The sequence below is a fragment of the Astyanax mexicanus genome, chromosome 6 (assembly GCF_023375975.1).
Source record: "Astyanax mexicanus isolate ESR-SI-001 chromosome 6, AstMex3_surface, whole genome shotgun sequence".
Classification (NCBI taxonomy): domain Eukaryota; kingdom Metazoa; phylum Chordata; class Actinopteri; order Characiformes; family Acestrorhamphidae; genus Astyanax; species Astyanax mexicanus.
In genome coordinates, this window is record NC_064413.1 from 21093906 (window position 1) to 21120464 (window position 26559).

General features: G+C 38.0%; 1 protein-coding gene across 3 annotated transcripts; it reads right to left on the reverse strand.

The window, feature by feature from the left end:
• Positions 1–804: 804 nt before the first annotated feature.
• Positions 805–24904, reverse strand: pogzb (pogo transposable element derived with ZNF domain b). 3 transcript variants are annotated; one of them, XM_049480420.1, is made up of 21 exons: positions 24791–24904; positions 24082–24246; positions 23782–23888; positions 21308–21415; positions 21058–21209; positions 20331–20430; positions 19714–19959; positions 17750–17974; positions 17516–17601; positions 17147–17418; positions 16140–16288; positions 15879–15979; positions 14409–14555; positions 14147–14281; positions 12834–13033; positions 9288–9428; positions 8824–8877; positions 8602–8714; positions 5316–6902; positions 4957–4990; positions 805–2892 (listed from the first exon to the last, which is right to left on the reverse strand). In XM_049480420.1, exons 3-21 carry the CDS (start codon positions 23882–23884, stop codon positions 1113–1115), a joined length of 5733 nt encoding a protein of 1910 aa, XP_049336377.1. In that variant the 5' UTR covers positions 23885–23888; positions 24082–24246; positions 24791–24904; the 3' UTR covers positions 805–1112. The 3 variants fall into 3 exon arrangements, with proteins under 3 accessions (XP_049336377.1, XP_049336378.1, XP_049336379.1); XM_049480421.1 differs by lacking the exon at positions 24791–24904 and adding an exon at positions 24350–24494; XM_049480422.1 differs by lacking the exons at positions 24082–24246; positions 24791–24904 and having other exon boundaries at positions 23761–23875.
• Positions 24905–26559: the final 1655 nt, after the last annotated feature.

Below are 26559 nucleotides of genomic sequence, written 5' to 3' on the forward strand. Positions count from 1 at the left end.
TTTTCTGATTTTGGTAAAAAATGGAAAAATACATTTTGTCACATACCTGAGCAAAATTTGGTCTAATTTGCCATGCCCGTGCATTTTCCACTCGTTTACCTTACTTTTTATGAAAAACAAGGTTGCATGAACGGTGGAAATTTTCACCAAAACGACATACCGCCTTACGTTTTTTCTGATTTGAGTACAAAATGGATAAGTGCATTTTGTCTTTCATCTGAGCAAAATTTGGTCCAATTTGCCATGCCAATGAACTTTCCCACTCGTTTGAGGCATTTTTCATGAAAAAAAAAAAAACATGGTTTCATGAATGGTGGAAATTTTCACCAAAACGACATATCGCTTCCTTGTGTTTTTCTCTGATTTGGGTTGAAAATGGAAAAGTGCCTTTTGTCGCATATCTGAGCAAAATGTGGTCCTATTTAGCATGCCCATGCATTTTCCTAATCGTTTGAGTAAATTTTTTGGGGGAAAAAACAAGGTTACATGAAAAGTAAAAAATGTCAAACAATATACCGCATCCTTAAGTTTTTTTCTGATTTTGGTGAAAAATGGAAAAAAGCATTTTGTCGCATATCTGAGCAAAATTTGATCCAATTTACCATGCCCATGCATTTTTCCACTCGTTTGAGTCATTTATAGTAGAAAAACAAGGTTTCGCGAATGGTCGAAATTTTCACCAAAACCGCATCCTTAAATTTTTCTCTGATTTGGTTCAAAAATGAAAAAATGCAAACTGGGCCACATTTTAAGACACATTTGTTATTACTGTTACTTCAGTCACACAGAGACGAAACAGTGGAATAGAAACAAATGTTTATGAACAAGAGATTTCAGTCCATCAATGAATAGTTACAATGTTGGAAATATAATACAAATATTAACAGTAAAAAGCCATGTTCACCCCAAACTACATCTTAAATTGACATAGAGCTACATTTTTACAACTTTTAATGTATCAAGATACCATCCCACCCCAAAATACATTAGTTATTAAACAAGCAAGTGCACAAAGATCTAGAGATGCTTTCAAGTAGCACTAAAGCTCTTTAATCTTTGTTGTAAATTACAGCATAATATGGTACCATACTTCTGAGCAATCATACAGCAGATTAGCCATCAGATACATCTGTTACAGACGAATCAGAGTCTTGAATTGGTTCTATAAGCTCCTCTTCCTCAGGAAGCTGAGATGGTGACAGTGGAAGGGTATGTGGAGCAGGGGAAGAGCTAGAATTTGAAGTTGTCTCACTTGAGTCATCCAAATTTTCATGCATACTTTCCTGTGCTTTCTGTTCAGTCTCCTTTTTCTTTGTCTCTGCTTCATGACCAGCTGTTTTTGACTCTGCCTGTTTAACATACTCTTTTGTGTGTGGTGATTTCTCAGTGATTAATCTGGTATTTGCCTCCACTGCACCCTCAACACATGTCTCCATAGACTCATCTTCAGATAGGACCTCGGATTCTACTGCCTTTGGTCCAAGCAAGGCTTCTGTCAGTTTATTTATTAGCTCCAACTGCGCATTAGCTTCCTTCTTACATTCCTCTTGCTCAGCTATTACATGAGAAAGGCAGAAAGAGTGCTTAATCAGCTCAGGCCTGCCTGAACAACAAGCCAAGAACTCATCAAGCCAGGTCACCAGGACCTGTGCCAAGCCTACAGGTGTGACCTTGGTTTGTTGGTTGGCAAACTGCGACCAGCGAGCTAGCAAGAACTTCTTTAGCACAGGATTTACACACATCTCCAAAGGCTGTAGCTGGCCAGTGCACCCAGGTGGAATAATGACCGGCAAGGTTTTGGTTCCACTCATAGTGGACACAAAGCCTTCAGACATGTGGCTATGATGGCCATCCATAGCTAGTATGGTCTTACTCCCATTTTGTGAGTTTAAATGCTGCTGCCACACACGAGAATTCCAGATTTCTAGCTCCTCGTTCTCGGAAAAACCATAAACTCGCGATTCAAGAAGAAGGGAATCGGGCAAACTTTTGCTAAAAGGGGTGCCTTTTAAAAACAGGAATGTAGGCAGCATCGTACCATCTGCCATTGACGAAAGATAAATATTCATCCAAGGTTTCTCTCTACCCTCTAACCGAAAGGCAGCCTCTCTGGAAGTGCTGTTCGCTTCAACGAGTGAATCAAAGTCAACAAAAACAGAAAGTTCATCCATGGCCCCGACAGCAGAATGAGGTACACTGTGCATTTGTATCTGTCTCTGTACAAAGCCAGTAAAATGGAGGCAGTTTTCCTCCATGCTGCGTGGAAGCTGATGATAGGACAGCATCATGACAGGACTTTGCAGACCAAGCTTATGCTTCAGCATAAAGCTCACTGCCCACTCGTACGAAATCCGGAAGGAACTGCTCTGAGAAGTTTGCATGTGGATCTCTGAGGCTTTCTGGAAGAGGTTCTTCTCATTGACAATACGCTGCTGCTCTCGCTCAACCAACACCCACTCCACTAAACGCTCTATAGCCTCTTTACTGCTGTTGCCTAGACCCTCCTGGTCCAGTCTTTTCTCTTTGTCTCGAAGCCAGGCTTTGATGAGCTGAGGGTTTGTGTTCATTTCTTTGGCTGCTTTCTTGATCCCAGAGCACAAGGCGAACAGTAGTATTCTGAGCTGCCTAACAGACAGAGTCTCCTCTTTTTCTATACTGGTCTTTGGAGAAATTGGATTTTCTCTGGGCCCATCTTTTGTCCTAGGGGGCTCTTCCTGACTACTGTCGTCTGTCTCAAATTCTGAATCTGAGCCCTCCAGAGGGGCCAATTCCTGATCGAGGTCTTCATCCTGCATAGAGGATGCTTCCATTGATGTAGCAGATTCATCTACTGACGAGCCACGAGCAATGCTTCGGGGAGTGCTGGAGCCCAGGGCAGGGGGAATGCTTTCTCTGAAAAAAGACAAAAGTTTACATAAGGAAATTTTACAATTGAGCAAAGACTACAAAGTTCATAGTACATGCAACAGGTTTTTTGTAGACCTGTTCCCGCACACTGGCAAATGATGACAGCAATTTTATTTTATGAAGGTGGAATAGAATATAGGACAGGTTTTTCAACTGGAGTTGTTTCTATGCAAACCAGCAAATTAAGTATGGATTTATAAAAAAAAACAGGTGCCTAATAGACCCCTGCAGTCATGAGTCATTCTGTAGTCTTTGTACGCCCATATTTGGGGTTTCCGTGTCTAAGCAGCTTTTGTATGTCTAAAATGAATGGCCTTTTTTTTTTTTTTAAACTGGCCTATATCACATTCTATGATAAATATGTTCAGCACCCTGAACGTTTTATTCTGTGCACATTTTCCTCCTGAACACTAGATCCTCAGAATTATTAGATTGTTTAAGAGTCGCTACAGTGCATTGAACTGACCTCACACAGCACAGCAGCAGAAAATGCGAGCGCACTCGAGTTGGCGCAACACCAGCGAACTCCGGTCATATGTTTACAGCATATTACACCCAGCTGAGGCAAACTGGTTATGTTACAGCAGGACATCACTAAAACAAGCAGCACAGCGTTACTCCAGAACCAGGAATAAACCCTGCAGCTTTACCAGTGTAGCCAAAAAGAGTGGTGTGTTTAATTAAAGAAGCAGATTCTACGCTGTTCTACATGCTACTCTGACAATATGAGCTATAATCATACTGACAGACTACCCTGATAATACTGACAAACCACCAACAGGACCATCAAACTCAAATTACATAATTTGTTGTGCTGTTCAAGATTCACTCAGCCAGCCTGTTTACTCCCCAGTGACTCTGAAATTTTACATCGGGTTAACAATGTGGGTTACAGTGGTTTGTTCATCTTAAGAATGATTAAGTTTATTATGCATAAATTAGAGAAGTTTGGTGTTTCTGGCTTGTTGTTTTAGTACATTAAGCAACGTTAAGATTTTTCTTTATAATAGGTTTAGAAAAAAAAAAGAAATCACATATTAAGCCTTTTTACCCTTTAGACTCTTACTGGTGCTTCAGTTAGCTAGGCTAGGCTAGCTCTGTGGTTTTGGAGTAACACTGTCCTGCTTGTTTTCCTGTTTTCCTGCTGTAACACACTCAGCTTGTTTTAGCGAGGGCAGATAGGTAGTTGTTAGTTGAGTATTTGGATCAGGTGTGCTGTAATTTATATAAACCAATGACCGTGATTAAATAATAAATCCACTGTGAAGCGCTGTTTCTGAACCAGGACAGAGAACCACTTAGCAGCTAATGCTTTCTTTATCTATTATTTTCCTTTTAAATCTTAAACACAAAGGCTACACTGCAGAACATCACCAGACAGAAACTGTTTTCACTTCCCTGAATGCTTAAATGATCCTCTGTGAGGAAAAATAATAATCCACTATTTCCAATATTTCCACTGGCCCCCTCTCGTTCTCTGCTGCTGTGCTGTAAGGTCAGTTCAGTGCTTTTTAGCATTAGCTTAAAGCTACATTTTTAAATTCAGAGAATTCAGTGTTGTTTAAGAGCAAAATGTGCACAGAAAAAAAAACATACTGGGTTCTGAACATATTTTACCACAGAATGTGATAGAGGCAGGTTTTTGAAAAGTCAATTTATTTTGGCCATATACAAAAGCCACTTTGACATGGAAACCCCAAATATTGGCATAAACAAAGTGGCGCCGACTACAAAATAATGACACAACTGAAGTGGTCTATGGTGTATACAAAGACTGAGATCTGATTTAGGTTACATAAAAAAATATGTAAGCAGTTTTAATCAAATCTAGGTCATTTGTATTTGTAGTTATTCTAATGCTGGTGCTTTTATAAGCGAATTATTTTTTCTATATCAAACATGTATTTGAAATGGGATAATTGAATAATTTAATGCAAATCATAAATGTTTCTAATGTCCACGTATTCTATAGGGTTTTTTTATATGGTAGTGAGGTCAAGGTAAGTTTGACAGCACATGCAAATTTACTGAAAACAACAAAACATTTACCTCTTATGCTCCACAAATCCAATTGAGGGGTTACCTGTTGAGAAAAAGAAGAAAATTATTAAGAGAACAAATGTTATCCAACAGTAATAAAACGGATGCATAAAATGAATGAATGTTCTGTTAGGCTGCATAACTCACACACATACTCCCCCACCCACCAACACACACTGATGCATAAAGCTGCAAAGAAACCATGGTAGTCCCAGAAGCAGCAAGGACCCTTGCACAGGTTGACACAGCATGCAGTGCAGCCACAGACACACTCATGACACCGTTTCTTTAGGTTGCAATCTTCTGCTCTTACATGCAAGTTTAGCTAAATTCTGCCTGACCCCCTGAAAAACCTCAGAAACACCTACCCTCATTTTTTCTTTGCTGAGCCCGGTCAGCGAGCACTTTCTTCTGGAGAGCTTCCTTTTCAGCACACTTGGCAAGCTGGTATCCTAGGCGTTTACGATAGTCAGCCTGAGAGAAGTGGCCCCCTGGAAGCCATGGGGGTGGGTTGCCTTTTCGCGTCTCTCGCAGTATGATGAAGGAGTTGATGACAGTTAAATTGACAAGAAACCAGAAGAGGCGACGCCAGTTGGTGTCCAGGACCAATCCACCCAGCTGGTTGCAGGCCAGCAGCTGATTACAGATGTCCACACCACGCATGTTATCCTGAAGCAGCTTAAAAGCCAGTGGTCTTGAGATGGTGTCGAGTTCACCTGCCTTGTTCATGGACTTTCTCCACACTGTGTCAGGATGGCCAGCCACCGCATTTGTGGAAAGGCAGTTCATCTCCTTTGCATCCTTCCATCTGGTATACAGTACTGGAGGATGCTTGAATTGAATGAAGTTCCCAGGGCTCTCCAGTGGGGGCTGGCTCCAGAAGTCCACAGGGAGGATTGGACAACGAGTGGGGATAGAGCTGGAGCAGTATATGTTCTTTTTGTATAACTTTTTCATGAGTGGAACACTTGCCAGATGGCTAGATATGAAAATCTGGTGATGTTTTCCTTCCAAACCGTCCACAAGACAAGGCACAACCATGCTTCCCAAGTCCGTGTGCTTCTCCTGTTTTGTCAGGATTACCAGTTTATGACAGTATCCAGATTTCGAGTCACACAACAGCCATATTCGTGGCTGAGAATCTGCGTGATCGTCCCTGTCAGCTCCTTTCTCCTGGGTTGGCAGCAAGGCCCGATCAATGGTCAAACATCTGTTTGGCTTGTATGCTTCCTTCATGCTTGCTTCTAGGATTTTTAGCATTTGCTTGAAAAAAAACTGTTTGTCTGCAGGGTGGTTGTCATCTTCAACAAGCATGCTACTCATTCGAATATGAGACCTGATCTGCTTGAAGCGTGCAATGGACATGGTCCTGTAGAAGGTGGTACAGCTGTGGTAATGCTTCCAGGACCAGTACATGTCTAGTTCAGGAAGAGACTGAACACCCATCAGGATACAAAGGCCTATGAAGCCCTTGACTTCTTCAACGGTCAAAGGGCACCAAGTTGGGTCTCCATTGCCTTGAGATTTCCGATATTTGGCAAAAGCATTAGTCTCAAAGACAATTTGGTCGATGAGCTTGTCAGGGAAACTTTGCTGGAAATACTCAAGGACATCGCTGCTCTTGGACGTGACATGCTGCGCTCCACAGCTGTCTGTAAACTCTGGCACTGATTCTTCATCATCTGGAACCTTCCAGCTCTCCATAGACAGCCAGTCAGGCTCAAGATTTGTCTCAACATCACTAGCTTCTTCCATTGGTAACCCCTCCATAATCTCCTCCTCCTGCTGCTGAGGCTCCTCCTTCTTCTCTTCAAACTCCTCCTTATCCATCTCCTTCTCTTTCTTCTCTTCCTCTTCCTTCTTTTTTCCCTCCTCCTCTTCCTCCTCCTTTTCTTTCTCCTTCTTCTCCTGCTCCTCAACCTCCTGGCAAAACTCAATATCAGTCTCTAGACAACCTGTAGAGGAGGAGTGAGATCACACAAACACACTGTTAGTGATCTTTTCTGGGGGCATATGACCATTACTACTCTACCTAACTATGCTTAATACTTAAGCAATTCATATGTGCCTAGTTATGTGTTAGTTAGGGCTGGTTAATTAAATTATTTTGATAAATCAAATGAATGTTTTCATTTTCAAAATATAATCATCTAGATCATACATCTTTACATCTAGAAGCTGTGATAATTCCAGTAGATAGACATTTGCTTTGAACAGAAACATGTAAAAAAACAAAAAAACAAAAACTTGTGGCAGTGATTTTCATATTTTACACTTTTTATTTAATGAAATACAAGGCTATGTTTGCGGCATATTTGTTCATCTGATCAATTTTATTTACAGAATGTAGGAATGCTGGGTTAGTGCTGGAGATAAAACTAGCTAATTTACACTTTGAATGCTTTACTAAAATGTTTTACTTTGCAAAATTATTTAAAAAATATATATAAATCTTGTTAAATGTAAAGGAAACAATAGCTTGTGCATCACTGTTTGTTGAAATGTTGATGTTCTGTAAGAACTAAAAAAAACAATTGAAAATTATTATATTTAAAGAATATCAAGTTTTTTTAAACAATAATCGCCCAGCCCTACTGTTAGCCCTTTAAATCAATATTTAGTTCAGAAGCATGGCATTTACTTGGAACACAGTCCTTTTGCAATTAACAGCAGGGGGCGATATGGCAATAATATTCTTGGTAATGACAAATACCAAAAATTTTTTTTTAATTTTAGGAGCTGAATTTTTTAGTACTGCAACAGAATTACATGTTACAGTTTTATTTATCATAATGGTTTTAATCATTTAGATTTCAGGTTTCATATTGTTATTGTGTAAAATATTATATGGCGCACCCCTGGAAATGACAGAAAAATACTTTACTCTAAATACTAGATATTCTTAAGGCTTCTGGCTGTCTCTCTTCATGTAAATGACTGAGATAATATTTGTACGCTTAGGTAGACACCTACACCACACACCCATTGTATAATTCTAATGTTTTTTGTTTTGTTTTTAATACATGTTAATTTTAGGCCTGTGACGATACTCAATTTTTGGATGATATACTGTCTTAGTAATATTGTTTCTCCCAATTATTTCTGTCATGTAAGATCATTTAATGCTACTGATAAAATAATAATAATGTGATTAAATAATTTTACAGTTAACTTTTAATTATTTCAAATAGATATTGAAGTATAAAAAAATTAAATAAAACTGAAATAAAATAAAATTACTGTTTTTAAACAAAATTAAAATGTACATTAATGTACATTGGGCATTTTAAGGTTAAAGTCAGTGTGTGAGTCATCCCACAGTAAGGGGGAACTACTACTTCTTAGAGCTTAAGTCTTTATTTATTTCAAACTGGCTTTTGCTGTACAAAATAAGAAGGAAGAATCTAATAAGTGTAATCTTGTGATCTGTGTTTTCCTTCAAAACCAGTAGGTCTCACAGACTCCATACCTTGTTCTTAAATTTACTTTCAGGTACCCTTAAAGCCTTTGCATTTTAAAAACTCATTCATGTTTGGCCCACAAATAAATTTATGTTTAATGGCAGATCAAAACAAGAAAAATAGTGGGCTGATGCCCAGTTACTTGCAGACTGCTTTACATATTTATACATTAAAGGCTTGCGAGTACACTCACCTTTCATGAAAAAGGCACAGTGATGGTGATCTGGGAACTGGACCAGGTGCTTAGCCATCAGGTCTCCCTGAGTAGTCGTGTAGTTACAACATGCACACGTCAGCTTTAACCAACTGCAAAACAAAGTCAGTTCTTAAAAGTAAATTTAAGCCTTTTAATTTGATATTTTTCTGTTTGACAAAAGAACATACAGTACACAAGCGTGGAAGATATAAACATTACCTGACAGTCACCTTCTTAGTGCGGGATTTATGAATTCTGCCTGGAACGTGATAGCTAAAATAAATTACAAAAACAAATGTTACCAGTAATATTCTGGGCAAGAATAACTGCAGATATCACTAGCTTTTAACAGATATTATAATATGCTACATACAATGACATGCCACACCAATATAATATATGAGGTGTTGCAAGTGCTCATGGCAAGGCAAAGTGAATTATCAGATTTCAAACAAGGCCTGATAGCCTAGACCAGATGGATGGCATTTAATTTCTGAAATCATTCAGGCATTTAGCATTCTCAATCCACAGTGCCGTGTTTGTGCTATGAATATGTTATAGAAGGCATTATATTATACACACTCTGCAGTGGACAGCGATGTGGTGGCTAGAATTATCCATGAGAACTGTGTGCTGAGTTTTAAGTTAATTTCAGATGAAAACAGGGTTGTAACTTCACTCACTTGATCATGTGGTTAGCGTATGCCCTGGAGCAGCATGTACTGTACAGGCACAGTGAGCAGTGGACATAGGTAGGATAGTGATTGGCAAAGTCTGGGATGTCAAAGGTGCACTCTACACACTTCTGTCTCCCAAACAATACTCTGAAAAAAGGGCACAAGAAACATGATTTTCAACCAATTTGTCCTAAAGCTATAGACAGATAATTCAAATCAATAACTTTCATAACTGCTTAATCCACTGGGAACAAGACAAACAATTCCATTCTTTCATTCATGCATTAAACCCAAACACATGACACCAAGCTGTTTATTCTTCAAGGTAAAACAATAATAACAATAATAATAATAATAATAATAATAATAATAATAATAATAATAATAATAATAATAATAATAATAATAATAATAATAAATATAGCCGCAAGCGGCAATCATCGGGTTCAAGCACCAACTTGCACAATGGTGCCTACTGGAGCATTGAATGGTGATGTGTAAGAAGGTCTAATATGATTGGAGATGCCCTGTCACATTTAGAAATTATCAAGTTTTTCACCTGTTATTAATGTTGAGCAGAGGCCTTTCAACCTGATCAGTGCTTAAATTCACATGTAAATCTAGTGAACTTTGTAGGATATTCATTAAGTGAGTTAGAACTAGTCAAAAGGTGTCTACATGTTATTGGTATTGATCAGGTGGCTTCAACCAGAATGTTCACAAAGTGGTATTCAGATTGACTTTTGAACCTTTGCAGAACAAGCTGAAATGTTTGACCAAACAAGTTTAAATTAACACAAAGGAGTGAATGTTCTGATATGACATGTAATTACGAAGTTATTATAAATCTAGTTCTGAATTAAATGGCGCTTCATCAAGCACCAACTAGCACAATGGTGCCTACTAGAGCATAGGATGGTGATGTGTAAGAAGGTCTAACACAATTGGAGACATTCTGTCACATTTAAAATGATCAAAAGTCTTTCACCTGTTATTAATGTTGAGAAGAGGCACAAAGGAGTGAATGTTCTGATATGACATGTAATGTCAAGTTATTCTTAATCTAGTTCTGTATTAAATGGCGCTTCATCAGAGTGATATTGTACAGAGGTCTTTAACATTGTGAGATTACAGCAAATACTGCAGAGTTACAGCAATTTAGGTTAGAAATTCCAAGTACGCACAGATTGCTTGATGCCTGGAGAGTATTGTATGTGAAATTTTCACAAATATTTTTAATGAACATTTACCTAGAGACTCTACAGTGTGCAGCAAGACTGAAATGGAGGTGATAGGCCAAATATCCAGAGAGTAGTTTCAATATAGCTATTTTCAAACAATTAGCAATTATGAATGAACAAAGCACTTTTTAAACATAGTTGTATAGAGAAATTTGTCAGAGCCACTGTACTAAATATGGCAAAAACAATTAGATGTCAAAATAGTACAGCATGATTGACATATACTCGTTTTTTTGGAACAGCGCCCCCCAGTGGGCGGATTGTTTCAGCACTTTGCAGGTCACTACAGTGTCTCCACCTGAACATAACTGCCAAATATCATCCAGATTGGGCAACATTCAGCCTGCCAAAATGTCTGCTGAATGCTGATTGGCTGATGGTGTTCAGACATGTTGATTGATTAAGTTGCCCTTTGAACATCCTTTAGAGGCTGTATGATAGATTCTGCATGCAAAGTTTCAACTTGCTAGGTTGCACGGTTGCTGAGAAACAGTGCTCCAAATTTACCTCTTGAAGTGAATGGGGCATATATCCGGAAGGACTAATTTGCATATTGCGGCCATATTGTTTACATATTTCAACTTTTTCTTAATGAATATTGAAGCGCATGCTCTCACGAGTGTTTTGATACCAAACATGCCAGGATTGGTCAAAATTCCTAGGACTAGTTTGCAAAAGTAGGTTTTGCATATTATGCAAATTAGCACAAAATCTATATAGACGGAAGTGCATGGTCCAAATTGGAAAGTTGTTGGTATTGACCCAAGGAATCCATCAAAAAAAGAATTTTGAATGTAGGTCTTATGGTTTTTGAGTTATTGAGAAAATTGTGAAAAATGAATTTCCTTGTTTATAGCACCACCACTTGACCAATCGGTGCCATTTTTGTTGTCCACCGAGATGCACTGATCCTACATCTACCTACCAAGTTTAATTTCTCTATGACTTACGGTTTAGGCTGCACAACTGTTTTTACAGGAGAAAAAGAATAATAATAATAATAAGAAGAAGAACAAGAAGAAGAAGAAGAAGAAGAAGAAGAAGAAGAAGAAGAAGAACAAGAACAAGAACAAGAACAAGAACAAGAAGAAGAACAAGAAGAAGAAGAAGAAGAAGAAGAAGAAGAAGAAGAAGAAGAAGAATCTTAGCAAAAACAAAAACTACGCACCTTCGGTGCTTGAACCCTAATAAACATTTCAGAAATATTTTGACAGTTTATTGTTTATATACGTTTGCAGGCATTCACTTTAAAACATTGCACAAGCTAATGTGTCTCTAATCCTACATTAACCCGAAATAAAGTAATTAAAGTAAATAAAATGTAAAAGTTTCATACAGCTCTCGGTCCTTCACTGTAGTGACAGCTCCTATGTGACATGTACTGGACATCCTGAGAGCATCACAGGACAGTGTTTGAATCTGTGTATTTGTTCATCTGATCTTATTTATACAAGGTAGAAGTGCTGGGTTAGTGCTGGAGATAAAACTAGCTCCTTTAATTTATTTATTTATTTTTTTGCATCTACAGGTCTGTTTTAACACTTTTACAATTTAAAATTGCATAAAACTAGTTCTGACCTGATTTCTAGAACAAAATTGTAAAATTCATTAAAAAAAATGTTGTAACAGGTACATCGATATTTTGACCCTAAAATATTAACCGCCTTTTCTCTTTTTTATTACAGAAGAAAAAAATGAATGAGCTGTTCAATCCATGTATTAGATTTCATTTTAGATTTTGTATAAATGTTTAGAAAAAGCTCCTAAAAAGCTAATTTGCTCCTAAAAAGCAATGAAGCAAATTAGTGTAGGCTACTGTATTTAGAGCTTTGACTGGATTCTTGTTTATGGTATGTTCACAAGCAAGCTTTTATGTTAAAAATTACTGATGTGTATTACAAAGGAGAAATTATGTTTGGTTGGTTTAAAACCTAACGGACTTCTGTTACTGAATATTAGTATTACTTAATATTAGTATTGGTTAATAAATATATTGGTTATGAGTCATTTACCCCAACTAGAATGAAATGTTTCTACTGAAAGGGAACATACTATAAAATGTGTGCTGTTACAAAACATACTTATACATCCTAAAAACAAGCTCATAAGAATGCACAAAAAAGTTCCTATGACTGATACTGTTAACTTAATACTGTTAATTTAAAAGAAACTGTAAACTAAGCCAAAAGACTGAAGTTGCATTGCTTCTTGATCCAACAGCTCCTTCTAGTGGATAAAAACTACAATTTCTAGTGCTAGAAGCTGCTTACTGTGCAATTTTGCCCATGTTAACTTGTATGTGTAAACTTACCTTTGCTCCTGAAACTTGACCAGGTAGTCGTACATCTTGCTGACTTGTTTCCTCCCAGCTGCAGTGTTTTGTGGTGAAAGTAGCTTTAGGTTATTTCCTGCGGAAGCTTGGCCAAACTGAGATGTGTTGGTTGTCTCTTTACCGATTTTTGAAGACAGTGGGCCTGCAGTTTTCTTTGCTGCATATGCCCTAATGGTCACCTAGACAGTAAAGTGAGATAATTAAGACCAACACAATGTTAGGTGGAATGATGATACATGTTATTTTTAACATTGTAACATGACATTATGGAAGGAATGTTTCTCTGAGAATACTGAGAACTGGTAATAAGACTGATTGGCTCCTTTTACAATGAAGGGACAAATAGTTATTAAGGCTGTGCCACCTAGTTCTACAACAATATGGACCTGTAATTTGCCATCAAGATTAGCATCACATAACTTAATTTGTGAGATTGTTATCAGAAACAGCCCTGGAAAAAAAATAAGAGACCACTTCAGGTTTTCAGACCTCAAATAATGCAAAAGAAAATAAGTTCATATTAATAGTTTTCAACTAATAGTTCAGAAATTAACATTTGGTGGAATTATCCTGATTTTTTCAGTTTTCATGCATCTTGGCATGTTTTCCTCCACCAGTCTTATACACTGCTTTTGGATAACTTTATGCCACTACTGGTGCAAACATTCAAGCAGTTCAGCTTGGTTTAATGGCTTGAGGTGATCCATCTTCTTCTTGATTATATTCCAGGTGTTTTCAATTTGGTAAAATCGAAGAAACATCATTTTTAAGTGGTCTCTTATTTTTTTCCAGAGCTGTATGTTCAGTCTTACATTGCATACAAACTTGATGGAAACAGTAAAACAAAGCATATGCTAACTAAAGCAAAATGCAGACCTGTGTTCTCTAAATGGCTACAGGCCTACACACCAGCTACAGGCCATGTCCTACATCACTATAGTGATGCCTACACACCAGCTACAGGCCTCGTCCAACATCAGTACCACATTGTAAGCACACCGGTTACCAACATTGTCTTACATTACTACTGTGGCATTAGCATGGCCTGGCTAGCCCTTCAATGGATCCATATGTTGACAAGCCCTCCCACTGAACAGTTCTATGGCCCAAAGTACTTTTAGCTTACTATTCTGAGGAAACTGGGCTTAGTACAGTTTCTAAGCATTCAGTGCCAAAACATGTCTGTATGGAAAAGCCTCAGCAACAGTTACCTTTTATGTCCAGAACTGTTTGTACCTCCAGTGAAAAAGAAGAATATATTCTTCAGATAAACACAGGTACCAAACACTTACCTTAGTCCCAGCCTGAAGCCCCTCCAGTTGACTTGGCCTGCGGAAAGTTTTGTGGTGATTGACTTTATGCTCAATCTTCTCCTTCGTGGCGAGAAACTGAAGTCGGCATTTGTTACAATGGTACACTGACGAATTCTGCAAACCAAACAAGAAATCAATACTTTACATATGCATCCATTATAGCTTAACATCACACACTACACATACTGTAGAGTGCCAGATATTTGGCAACAGTACATCTTTAAAGAGGTATCTTGCATACCTGATGGCGAGAGAAGTGCTGCTGGTAGGTACTGGAGTGTTTAAAGACCTTTAAACAGTAAATACAGAGCAGGAAGCGTGTATCCTCGTGCCACGTGCGGAAGTGGTCGTGCACATCAGAGTATAACGAAGACCGATACTCACACACCTGAAGATGTAGGATTGACAAAAAGCATTTATGATTTACACAGAGTTCTTGCACCATTTTAAAAGCAAAATTTAATGCTTTTTAAGACCTCAATAAATATAATTTAAGACCCCAAAATGTAGTCTTAATTTTTTTAAGGAGAAAATTATTTGTTGTATTGGAAACTTCTGCTAATCTTCCCAGAAGCTTTGCTAACTCGCTGACAAGGTCAGTATGTATCTTGCTCACCGCTCACGTAAGCTAGCTCTCCGCTAACCTTAGTTCTCTCCTCGGTACTGTAGCTAGCTCTCCGCTTACCTTAGTTCTCTCCTCAGTAACGTTGCTAGCTCGTCGATAATGTTGGCTAGCTCTCCGCTAACCGTAGTTCTCTCCTCGGTAACGTAGCTAGGTTGCTGCTAATGTTAGTTAGCTCTCCGCTAACCTTAGTTCTCTCCTCTGTAACAATGCTAGCTCCCTGCTAACATAAGCTAGCTCTTTGCTAACCTTAGTTCAATCTTCTGCAACTTAGCTAGCTTGCCGCTAATATTAGCTAGATCTCCGCTAACCTTAGTTCTCTCCTCCGTAACAATGCTAGCTTGCCACTTATGTTAGCTAGCTCTCCACTAACCTTAGTTCTTTCCTTGGTAACTAGCTAGCTCATCGCTCATGTTATCTAGCTAACCTTAATTCTCTCCTCAGTAAGGTAGCTAGCTTGCCGCTAAAGTTAGCTGGCTCTCCACTAACCTTAGTTCTCTCCGCTGTAATGTAGCTAGCTTGTCGCTAATGTTAGCTAGCTCTACGCTAACCTCAGTTCTCTCTTCGGTAACTAGCTAGCTCCCCGATAATGTAAGCTAGCTCTCTGCTAATCTTAGTTCTTTCCTCGGTAACTAGCTAGCTCGCTGATAATGTTAGCTAGCTCTCCGCTAAGCTTAGTTCTTTCCTCGGTAACTAGCTAGCTCACCACTAATGCTAGCTAGCTCTCCTCTAACCTTAGTTCTCCCCTCTGTAACTAGCTAGCTCATTGCTAATGTTAGTATGCTATCTAGCTCGCTGCTAACATTAGCTATTTCTACGCTGATGTTAGTTCTCTGATCAGATTAGATGTTGACGGTGGGCCACTGTGTTTTCCCACTGGCATTAAACACACAAATTTAATACCTACAGCAAATTTCTAGTAAATTTAAAACAATTTAACTATCCTCAACTATCAGGATTTTAATTTAAGACATTTTAAGAATTTTTAAGGACCTGCAGGAACCCTGTTACATACTAACAAACACATTACGCATCATGAAGGAAAGCTGTTCTTAATAATAATAATAATTTTGAAAGGTGGTGGTTCACCTGACAGACGTATGGCATCTCTCCAGGTTTATGAGTGTTCTTCATGTGTTGCAGGAAAACAGGTTCACTCTCAAAGGCCCACTCACAAATTTTACACTTGCCTGCACAAACAAACAAAAAATAAAAAGAATAAAATAAAAACCAACCAAGCCAATCACTAAGCAGAAATAATCTTACAAAATGTAGGAGCCATTAGAAAACAATTACTTTCAAAAGAACTGAAATGAATTGTTCATTATCTTAAAAAAGGTATTTTCTTACTAGATGACACACGTGTGTTGTGCACACTCTCCACGTGGGACTGAAGGCGAGACGGAGATGGGAACTGGCGAAAACAGTGTGGGCAACATGTGTGTTTGTCTGCCTCATCACTCTGCTGCTCTACATGGAACTTCATGTGGTTCATGAGCCTGCAAGAGCAGAAAATGTTCGAAGATGCAGCAATTAACCAGACATTACTGACAAGCAAGCATTCCATAGGTCAAACATATGCAAACTTTTCTGAGATATACAGCATTCTCAATCTAAGCCTAAGAGAATGCAAAGCAAGCAATAGCTGACTAAAGAAAATGCATTAAATAATGATATTTATACAAAAAATGTTTAGGACATAGTAATTGTAATACAATCAATAAGTAATATGGCAATATTTATCACACCATTAACAATTGTGTTACATAATCGGTGTGGGTGATAAGGCTCCAAAAAATTACAATATTTGAGGGCATTTTTGCAATAACAATATTCTTGGCAATATGAAGACACTGAAAAATATTTAATTCACTTTAAAAAAAATACTAGTTTCAATCATTCGATACAAACAAAAGAATCTGTTAACTTGTCTCTTTTGTAAACTACAGTAACTTCACAAGATTTTTTGAAAGAATAAAACAACAGCAAAACAAATATCGAAAAATACATTTATCATGAAATACTACAACAATATTAAATTATAGAATTAATATTACTGATATTTTATTACGCGAGTCTGCTGGACCTCTCAGTGCTAAAATATTAACGTCAAAATTAAAGTTTAAATTGCTACTGCTAAAGAAAAAAGAAAATACTGTACATAAATTATAACAAAGAAAATCAGTTAAATTAGTCCTATTTAATCAGATATAGTGCAGACTGTTTATCTGTGGATGAAAATAGTGTAATAAATATTATGTATTGTACAAATACATGTAAAACAAAATGTGTTACAATATTTTTTACCATACTGCACAGCTCTATTAGTTATTAAAATACATTGAGTGGCTTCTGACCTGATATTGCTCTTCAGCTTTTTTCCACAGGTGAGACATTTGAATGATCTAGGCCCTTTCTCGTTGTCTGAGGCTACATAGACTCGATTTCCTTCATAAGTTCCGTAGTAGAAGTCATCCACCAACATCACAATTCTCGGCTGGGGCTCCTCTGGACTGTTGTCTATGCTTTCGCTCTTCACTTGCACTGGGAGGCTCTTGTTCTGAACGATCAGAGGCTTCGCTGCAGGTGCATCAGTGCTGGCGGATCGAGTCACATCCGGACAGCAGAACTAAATAACAAACAAGCAGAAAAAAAATAATCCTCCAGCACCTCCCTGAAAAAAAAACCCCTGTTTGTGTTGCAAATTGGTGCATGTATATACTTACACACATATGTCCCTGGAGAGCCTCAGCCATTTTGAACTTTGCTTTGCATCGAGGGCAGGTGTGGTATAACGGTGCTGTAGGATTAACTGAAAGGAAGTAAAAAAGCTGTTGGACACATCCAGGTTGTATAAGGATTCATGCATAACTACTAGATCAATGACCTAAAATGAAATAGCAAAACATGAAACCAAAATGAAAGCCAGATCACACATAAGAGAGCATGCATACATTTACCTTGCACTGCACTGGTCTGAGTTACGGGAACACTTGTCTGGACAGCAGCAGGGGCAGCAGCGGGGGCAGGAGCGGGGGCTGGGGCAGCAGGGGAAGCACCATTAGCCTTTTGATTGCTCATGACAATCAAGGTCTGAGGCTGGCCCATGCCAGGAAGACTGACAGTGTTCATAAGACTCATCAGGTTCTGCACATCCAGGTTGCCATCTCCTGCTTTTACAGTCACTGACAAAGACATGAGAGCATGCAATGAGACCAACAGATGACAAAATGAACAGAGTAATAAAATAAGAACAAATGTGTGATGTGCATTCTGCCAAGACTGGCCTGAAGAGGACATGAAACATTACAGTTTGTACAAGTTTTCTAAGGGATTAAATATAATGAAATTTATTTGGGGGGAATTTTTTTAATATAAAATGTTTACACACTAAATTATAATATATTTATGTTTGTTACGTTTGCGCTAGGGCGCCGCCATGTTGCCCGTGCAGCACTGGTGACGTCACGAGGTTGGTTGGTGAAGAGCCCAGGTACATAACTAGCGTAAAAGAGCTTATTGTTTGTGGAGATTATGGATGAAGACGAAGCTGAACTTGGCTAACGTGAAGCATTTACTCAGATCTTTCCTGTATAAACCTGAGAAGAATTTTTTTAATGCTTTTCTGAGAGCGAGAGGTTTTGGAGGTGTCTATTCTCTCTCTACGTGGAGCCGTGCAGAAATCCTGCAGCGCGTCCACAGCAGGTAACTTACTGCCATCCCGTTAACTAGCTTGTTTATATAACTTACATTTAACATGTAAAGTCCAGAGTTCAGTAAGACTGAATGAAACGTACATGATTTAAGTGAATATTGAAACACCAAGGCGCTGTTTGGTTGATAAACCGTTCAGTTTGGAAGTTAGAAGGCTTACTGGGTACTCAGCTTCATCAAGTTAATGTTAGTTAGTTAGTTAGCTAGCATTGGCTAGCTATTGTAAGATAACTAGATAAGTAGCTAGCTATGTTATCTTTTAACTGTTAGCTTATCTAGACTTTCGGTGAGTTACCTCTCGGTGCTCTGCTGGGTGAGCACGTTGTTTGGCTCGTTCCGTGCGGCTCACAGCTGCTGCTGTTACAGGACCTCCAGTCGGACGGTCTGTACATCCCAGTTGTTCAGAGGAAGAATAAAAATGGAGGAAAAAAGCCTCGGACTTCAGCTTATTTGTCCGGCACTAATGCTCCCGACTCAAAACCCTCTCCTCCACATAGTCCTGGTCTAGAAAGTGCTCGCTCCTAACCCCTAGCATTGCAGCTAACAGGAGGATTTTCGCACTTCAGCACCGCTAGCCACCGCTGAAGAACAGCTGGCCGAGGTATGAAAGTGAAAGTGAACCTTTTTCTCATTCTTCCCCCTTTAAAAGTATACTATACCCAGTATTACTACACCCAGGGGCAATACAAAAGTGCCCCCTGCTGATTTTTGGTTTGGATTTTATTATCTATTGAGGAAATAAATTACTGTAGACTAGTAGTTTATGTTAGTGAGGCGTTCGGGAACCAACCTTCGCTTTCAGCGCTGGGACAAGATGGCGCTACGCTTACTTAAGAAAATAACAGTTTGATTTTTTTATTATTTTAATTCAGTTTCCCTGACAACTGTTAAACTTATAAAATTTGTTAGAGTGAAAATACATCTTGTGAATTATACTAAATACTTGAACTGTTTCATGTCCCCTTTAATTAAAACTTGGTCTTGTTTTTTCCATAATAGACAGAAATATGGTTTTAAGGTATATTTTAGTTTATGTTTTGCAGTAATAAAACACAAAAACTGGGCGAAGTGACTTTGTTATTTGCTATAGTGTTATTTAAAAACTAATTTAACAATTTATACAGATAAATATTACTTCATCGGTTTAAAGCAAAACTCTCAGATTTCAATTCTGTTACATTACTGCTCTGTAACCAAGTTACTGACTCACCAATTTTAGTCTGCGTGTTAATAGGGATGGTCCTCGCTGTGGCGGAAGGCTGAGTGACCTGGGATACAAACTTCACCCTGGGCTGGCTGACTGGTGCTGTGGTTCGTATGGTGAGGGTAGCAGGGATCTGCACGGTAGAGAAGGGACCAGGAGCCTGTGTCCGGGTCACCACTTGAGTTGTAGGCCTCATTGGAGCTTGCTGGGTAATTATTTGAGCTGGTTTAAAAATCCCAGGTGTCCCAGGGGCTGTTAAAGAAAAACAAGACTGCTGTGTTAATGACAAAAACACTAAAATCTTTCATTTTTAATAAAAAGTTTTATTTAAAAATAAACTAAAGAAGTTAACATTCAAAAGTGTAAATTTAATTCAGCATGGATTACAATGATCTAGCTCTGTTCACACTTAAACCATATGGGCAGAAAACAAAGAAACCAACAAAAAGAAAAAGAAAAGAAAACAAATACACAGATTATTCATGTCAATAAATGCTGGTATAGACTGTGTTCAATTACAAAACAAGATAATTCACTAGATCACACCTCCAGTAGCATGATACTATCCTGACTATAGTCAAACAAAACAAAAATAAAAGCCATCAATTACAGAAACACCATACCTTGGACTAGAGTAATGGGTCGGACAGCTTGGCCCTGCTGCACGTTCAACACAATACTCATTGGGCTCTGAGCAGTCTGGAGATTTTGGACAGGGATCCCCTGTAAAAGTGCAAAATGAATGAGACACTTTAGCCAATCAGATGATGCACGACTCTTTTAACAGTTTTTTTCAATAGTCAATCGATGATCCCATATTCATTTCACCTGGAAAAACATAAAAGACCACTTACAATTATGAGTTTCTTTGATTTTAACAAATTGGAATTTTAACCTGTGGAATATAATCAAGAGGAAGATGGATGATCACAAGCCATCAAACCAAACTGAACTGCTTGAATTTTTGCACCAGACGTGGAATAAGGCTATCCAAAAGTAGTGTGTAAGACTGGTGGAGGAGAACATGCCAAGATGCATGAAAACCAGGGTTATTCCACCAACTTTTGATTTCTGAATTGTATGAATATGAACTTGTTTTCTTTATTTAAGGTCTGAAAGCTTTGTATCTTTGTTATTTCAGTCATTTCTCATTTTCTGGAAATAAATGACTACAATTTTTTTATTTGGAATTTGGGAGAAATGTTGTCTGTAGTTGATACAATGACACAACAATGTTTATTTTACTCTAACATATACCTTTAAAAAGCGAAATCTGAGAAACTGATTCAGAAACTGAAGTGGAATTATTTTTTTTTCCAGAGCTGTACATAAAGTTCAGCAGAACTGCACCTGTGTGGTCAAGTAAATGGGCTGGCCTCCAGCAGCATTTGCTCCAGGCAGAATAACCTGCGACAAAGCCATTGGTGTCAATCCTCCTGCACCCTGTGTTAGAATCAGCTGTTGCCCAGGTGCAGCTTTAGTGATCCCAGCAGCTGTAGGCACTTCAAAAAGAGAAAAGGAAGAAATAATCAAATCATGGCTCAAATGTTATAGAAAAACAAAAGCCAGGATGGTAGCAGATGAGATATCTGACACTTACATGTACTGGTGATCAATGGGACTGAACTTAAGCTATTGGTGGCTGGAGGCATGGTGGAAATTACAACAGGTTTGGGCAAAGCTGGATTCTCAGCTCCAATAATAGTTTCTGTGGACGTGAGAACAACAATAAACATTAAACACAATACAATCTCAGAATTTCACAAAATTGAAGCCATCTAGCCAAATTTAAACCCTGTGAAGAAATCATGAATTTAAGGAGATTTTATTGTCATTTCACATCGCTTGTAGTACATGAGGTGGAACGAAACTGTATTCCCAGTGTTCAGTTACACCCTTTTTAATATGCTGTCTAAATTGTAAATAGGAATTAGTTCTGGTGAAATGTAGGGGTTGGCTGCACTGAGGGCTCACCAACAAGCTATTTGAAGAATTGCCATCACACCAATGCAGATACCAGGAGTTTGCAAATTATCATTAAGATACTAACATGGCCAATATCTGGCCCAAACCATCCCAAAATATCTATTCTATTTAATAAAAAATATATACTATGAAATTTAGATACACACCACCACATGCAGATCCAATGTGTAGGAAATAAATTTTAAAGCAAAATGGATTTAGATCAACGGTTTAGATCAAGCGAACGCAATGTATCTTACTTGAAAGACATATGGAGTCACACAGACAAGATGCAACAAGCTTCTCTACCTCAAGCAGAGCAGTGTAATGGTACAAACCACTGTTAATTAAAAACAATGCAATGAATATCGCAGCAATAAGCTCTCTTGTGTAAATTCATTTTCTGACCTTACACCAAATGTATGAAAATTTATCATTACTGCAATATTTAAAATGTCAAATAAGTTGCAGTGCTTCTGTCAGCTCATCAAAATATCCATAATCTCTAAACCAGGTTTAATATTGATCACAAACTTTTAGTTTTGGCTCATGCAAACTTTGAATTACCAATAGGTGAGCTTTCTCCAGCACTACACAGGATGCAGCTGTTCCCATTCATTTATTCAGGGTTAGGTCCAGATTCTGCTGTGTATTCTATTGCACACAAAAACAGATGTGGCCAAAAGCTGCTTCCGTTTGTGCCCCAAGGGCATGATGGGAAATTATTTTTTAAGAAACCCAGTTTTAACTGCACTTTTCATTTGTAGCCTTTAGATAATGTGTAGAGACCATGCTGACCATGTCTCCCAATCCATCAATTTATCAAACATTTTTGTTTTCTCAGCTTCTGCACAAATGGCAGCACAAACAACAACTGCAGCAGCAAGCTTGTGCCCCTCCATGTTGGCATCTGAATCTCCTAGGTAACGTGAGTCATGTGGTGCATCATGTCCAATCATGTAGTTTGTGCTCCATACTGGTTTAGATTCTAGAAAAAAAAGTCAAAAAAGTTGTGTAGTGTATCCAAGGCTGTGAGCAGCGGTTGCTAAAATTTTCTCTGTAATATTTAAGAATTTCCACAGAACTAACTGTGTAATCTGTTTCCCTATTCTACCCATCTGTTCATGCTTGTCAGCTGACTTCATTTCAGATGTACACTTTTAAAGTACTTAGTGCCTCATTTAAATGTCAATTATATCAGTAATACCAATGAAACTACTTTAAGTATGTAAATGGTATAAAAATAGTGTGTTTCTTTTCAAGGGCAATGCTATGCCCCTGTCTATATAAGCAGACGTGTATAGTAACAAAGTAGAACTACTTCACTACAGTACTCTTGCACTTCCCACTCTTACTTCACTACATATTTTGAATGAATTTAATACTTTTTCCCTGATAATTTTTTTGAGCTGCATCATTATCCGTTACAATTATAAAAATATTATGATTAATTTAAAACCCACATCACTGCCAGAGTAAATGCTCTCTCTGCACTTTTACATGGTTTAATAAAGCTGCTCATTATTGAGCATCAGTCTGCCAACTTTCCACTGTTGTCTGTAATAACTACATAACACAGTACTGTACTTTTACTTCCAGTACTTTAGTACATTTTAGAATAAACTACTTGAAATAATTAAGTACAAAAATGCTTTAGTACTTCTACTGAAAGTGTGGTGCTTAAAGAACACTTTAAATTCTACTCAATCACCGTTTTAATAGAGCACTTGTACTTTTACTGAGGTCGGGGTCTATAGAACTTTATACATCTCTGATTGTAAGCCTATTGGGAGCATCAGCTAAATGCTTTGTATTTCGGAATGCTGAGGATAAATGGGGCTGGACTAATCCCTAAAAGTCCATAATTGTTACCATGTTTTACTACACCCCAAATCCATTTCAAACTGGTTGTTCCCTTTCAAGTGTAATCTGTAAAACCAGTCCAGGAAGATGAACAAGTTCAACAGAGCTCAACAGAGCATTTTTGTTGACCATCGGTCACATTATCATCTCTGTGACCAGAAACGCTTAACGCTAAATGTTCATGTAAAATAAACATACGGACTGTAAATGTACAAAAATACAAACACTTATCAGCAGTCGATTTACTTTCAGAAGTGACCAGTGTGTCCTCTGGCTCATTCTGGTTAAACTGTTGCCATGGCTCCAGCTCCTCCTCCTCACACTCCATAAACAAATCAGCATCCTCCATCTTGCTGCAATGAGCAAACAGGGAGTTGACAATGAATTAATGAATAAACAAATTAATGAATTAATAGTTTCACAGTTACCTCCACTATAAGTTCATGATTCAATTTTCATCTTTTCATTTCAATACAATAAAGATAATAGCAATATGGATTACAGATAAATTAATATTAAGAAAATGACTTAAAACTAAAAACTCACCTTATGCCGTGCCTCCACAGAATTCACCAATTAACCCCTACCCCTTTTCAATTACCTCCAGGGGGGCTGGTCTACAAACAACGATTGTGAGCCTTCAGTACAGGTTAGGGCAGTACTGTATTGATGCAAATGAGGCTGGTGGCTGCCATTGTGTAAAAATAATACCTGTAAATCATGCAGAAATAATAAATTAATTTATGCAAAACACATATTAGTTAAAATTTATAAAATAAAAATACTGTAAAACAGTGGAGAGAATTCACGTAACAGTTATACAGCGTGGGTCTCTCTCTGCTTCTATAAATAATGAAATTCCCTAATGGCACACGCAGTACAATTTCACAGATCTGACTAAAGGGGCGGAGAAGAAAGTAGTCCCTGCGCCGCACTAAACAGCATGCTGCAAAGCGCCAGAACTCGCTTCAGGAGTTCGGCTCTATCATTTATAACTGTATAATGTGACGGAAAATAGATAGAGGCGGAAGCTGCGCACGAAAGGCTAAATATTATAGAGTAAAAAGGCACGTTCTGAAATTGCGCGGTCTCAATTGGCTGGCATGGCGAAGTGCGTCCTGCGGCCGCTTTACTCCGCACATTGTTCACTGCGCGCGGACGGTAAAGAAACACGAGCGCGTGTAGGGGCTGCGCGAGCCCTAAACACCGAAAAAACAGTGTGAGCGAGCGCGCCCGTGTTCTGAATCGTACTCACCGCTTTAAACCAGAATCGAGGAAAGACTTCAGTAAGAAACACAGGATAAAAAAAAAACGACGCGGAGAGGCAGTTTTCCGTTTTCAGGAGCACCTACCCGACTGGTGGAGGCTGCGGTCGCGTCACTTCCTGCTTCCTGCGCCGCGCTCTGATTGGCTACAACCGGTCAGACAGAAAACATTACAGTTCAGGAACAATGGCTGCCACACTGGCACATTTAGTCGGGTTTATGTTGGAGAAATGAGCTCGTATGAGTGCACAAACACGCACACACCAACATTAACGTGTGAATGAATCGGTGGGTGGCTGTAGATCTCTGTAATTCAGCCACTGTGCTTATTGCCCCATAGACCACTATATATTTCACATTCAGCTACTGGGGGGAGGGAGCCTATTTCCCCTCTGTGGCATAGTGTTGACCTCAGGGAACAAACCATATTTTTGGTGATTACACCACACCATACCTTCTGTTTTATGTAGGTATTTATTTGTTTATGTATTTTTAATATAATGTTACAAGGCATATCTACAGCCATTACAATGAGATGTACAAATGGGCCATAATTAAACATATGTAAATGTGCATGTATATGTAAATATGCATAGAAAACTTTATATTCTTATTATATTTTTGTTACTTACTTACTATTACTATTACAGTGTTTTTCATTTGTTGCTTTTGAGCAATGTTATACAGATAGAACACTCCTGTATAATTTGGGTGCTTCCTAGCAAAAATAGAAATTTGCATTTGATATATCCACAGGGACTCCAAAGCTTTCAAAATAAATAAATAAATACATATATTTACATTATAATAATTTTACATATTGCTCTTTCTAGTGAACTGCCAATTTATTGATGTTTATTTGTTTTACTTCCATGTTTATTAATTTTCACCACTTTAATCAATAAACCAGTCCACATTTAAGTTTATATATATTTTTTTTTTTTTGGGGGGGGGGCGGTAATCTGATGAGATTATCTAAATTTAGCCTGCATGCCTTTATAGTTTTGTGTGTAAATTTGAGGAATTAAATGTACTTATCTGTTACAACAAGTTTATTTTTAATGTTTCTCAAGTGATTAATAAAGTCAGCTATCTATCCAGCTTGCTATGGCTATCCACTGCCGTTAGAGTGTGATCCAGAACAAAACACACCCCCAGCAAACAGAGTTACGTTGTGAGAACGTTGTGACAACCTATTATTTTGGATTGTTTTGTTATAGATACATTTTCATACAATTAGTCTAGTTTATGATGACTGTTTGTGTTACAGTGTAAGCATAGAGGGGTCAACCTTTATCTACCAGGTCAGAGGGGTGTACTGTACTGTAGGCTGTTCAGTCGTGCTCCCCCATCTGGGGGAACTGGAGACCTTTAGACCCTGCATCCATGACAATGCACATCATATATTTTCTTTATTTTTAAATGTTTTGTTGTACATGACACTATTTGAGAGCTGTTGTCAATCAGAATAGACCATGAACCAGCCAGTGAACAAGTTTCTAAACCAATGAAACAGTAGCTTAGCCCCCCAGGTGCCCACTGTACTGAAAAAATTTGTAGTACCAGAGCCATTAAGGTAAAGTAACTGGAAATTAAAAAATAATAATAATTTAATGTGATTTAGAACACTTTTTAATCATGGTATTTTTATACTGTTTAAAAAAAATAAAAAAGGTCAATATGAAATATAAAATATTACACACATACTTCCAATGCAGTAGAAATAAAAAAGATATAAAATATTTTAGCTGCATTTATT